This window comes from Sminthopsis crassicaudata, chromosome 2 (genome assembly GCF_048593235.1).
Source record: "Sminthopsis crassicaudata isolate SCR6 chromosome 2, ASM4859323v1, whole genome shotgun sequence".
Lineage (NCBI taxonomy): Eukaryota > Metazoa > Chordata > Mammalia > Dasyuromorphia > Dasyuridae > Sminthopsis > Sminthopsis crassicaudata.
Window position 1 is genome coordinate 75,157,974 of NC_133618.1, and position 2,143 is coordinate 75,160,116.

Sequence of the window (2,143 nt, forward strand, 5' to 3'; positions counted from 1 at the left end):
AGGAACCCAACCACGATTTTAACACTTACTGTGACAAGTGCCCACTGGTTTTCAAGTCAGGCTATCTCATTTTTATCAGCTACTTATTAATGACATAAACTTTACAAAAGAACAAGTGACTAGAAAGAGACTTGAATTAGGATGACCAATGAAGAGGATACCTAGGTGTTAAACCCATCTCAAATGGCAGGACATAGATCAGATCACTTCTCCAGATATAAATTTCCTCAGTTATAAAAATTAGAAGTCATAGTTGGTGATATCTCAGGTTTCTTTCAGATCTGAATCTTTATGAAGTTTGCTTCATAAACAAGGTATATTTACTAAAATTTCTTTTCAAAGAAATGATTAGTATTTTTGTTTTCTCTCAGATGAAGCAAGTTTATGATGAAAATGGGAACCATACCATTATTTCTGAATTCATTCTCCTGGGCCTGCCTATCCAACCAGAGCTAAAGGCCCTTTTCTATGCCTTCTTCCTGGCCATGTACCTAACTACAGTCCTTGGGAACATGCTCATCATCCTCTTGATCTCTGTGGATTCCCACCTACACACACCCATGTATCTGTTCCTCAGCAACCTGTCCTTCTCTGACATATGCTTCTCTTCTGTGACCATTCCCAAACTGTTGATAAATATGCAGAGCAAGAAACCAACTATCCCTTATCCTGGATGCCTGACCCAGATGTACTTCTTCCTTTTCTTTGGAGACCTGGAAAGCTTCCTGCTAGTAGCCATGGCCTATGACCGTTATGTGGCCATCTGCTACCCACTGCACTACACAGTCATGATGAACCCCAAGCTATGTAACTCTCTTGTGGTGCTCTCCTGGGTCCTAACTACCTTTCATGCAATGCTGGAAACCCTGCTCATGTCTCGATTATCTTTTTGTGATAACAACATTATCCCCCACTTCTTCTGTGACACGTCTGCCCTGCTAAAACTGGCTTGTTCAGATATCCACATCAATGAACTAGTACTATTAATGGCAGTAGGACTGATTATTGTTGCACCATTCCTGCTAATTGTCATATCCTATGCTCGTATCCTCTCTTCTATCCTCAGGGTGCCCTCTGTGAGGGGCATCCGCAAAGCCTTCTCTACCTGTGGTTCCCACCTCTCAGTGGTCTCTCTCTTCTATGGGATGATCATTGGACTCTATTTGTGCCCTTCAGCCAACAATTCCACATTAAAGGAGACAGTCATGTCAATCATGTACACTATGGTAACACCGATGCTGAACCCCTTCATCTATAGTCTGAGAAATCAAGACATAAAAGGGGCCTTCAAGAAACTCCTAGAAGGAAAAAAAATCCCCAACTCCCTGGGAATATGATACTGAATTTTCTAACATAATACTTAACAATTACAAAGGGAATGCATGGCATAATAATAATGAAGACACTAAAAAGATAAATCATCTCCTTGCTTACATTTCTTCCCATCTATTCTACACTATCAGAATATTCTTCCTTAAACCTTCTTTCTGTTATATCCCACTCATACTCAAATACTGTTCAGTCTTCCAAGACTACTCTTCCTCTCTTCCTTCCCCTTATACCTCTACATATACTGGGTATTACAACCAGATTTATCTCATCACAGTCACTATTGCTATCTCTACTGCTACCCACTTTTCCAGATGGAGTGCTCTCTCCTTTTCTCAACATTCTTTGAACATTAATGTCCAACATATATGCCCTTTTGTGGATGTATTTTAGACATGTTCGTTATATACTAAGTATTAGATTTTGTATAAGGTATAGCTCCCTTATATCTTCTCAACATCCTTCATTGATGTGATTGAATACCTTTCAATTCCTAAATCACTAAATTTTCTAATTTAACAATTTCTGATGTACTCTCTTAAGAATACTCTTATGATGTAAGCATAATTCCACCTGGATATGAAAATATTATCATGGTTTGAGGAAAAGTGAAAAGATTTCTTAAAGCAGTTTAATTTAAAATATTTTATTTTTCCCAATTACATTGACAATTTTTAGAATTAATTTTTAAATGATGAATTCCAAATTTTTCTCTCTACTTCTCCCCTCCCCTATTCCAAAAATGGTAGGCAATTTATGTTATACATGTGCTATCATAGGCATAGTTTTGATAGAAGAAATAGATTAAAAGTGG

The 2,143-nt window shown here is 37.8% G+C and overlaps 1 protein-coding gene across 1 annotated transcript; it reads left to right on the forward strand.

Annotated features, from left to right (window-relative positions):
- Positions 1-371: 371 nt before the first annotated feature.
- LOC141552650 (olfactory receptor-like protein DTMT) lies at positions 372-1,337 on the forward strand. The gene has a single exon (XM_074284716.1). The coding sequence runs from the start codon at positions 372-374 to the stop codon at positions 1,335-1,337; it is 966 nt and encodes a 321-aa protein (XP_074140817.1).
- Positions 1,338-2,143: the final 806 nt, after the last annotated feature.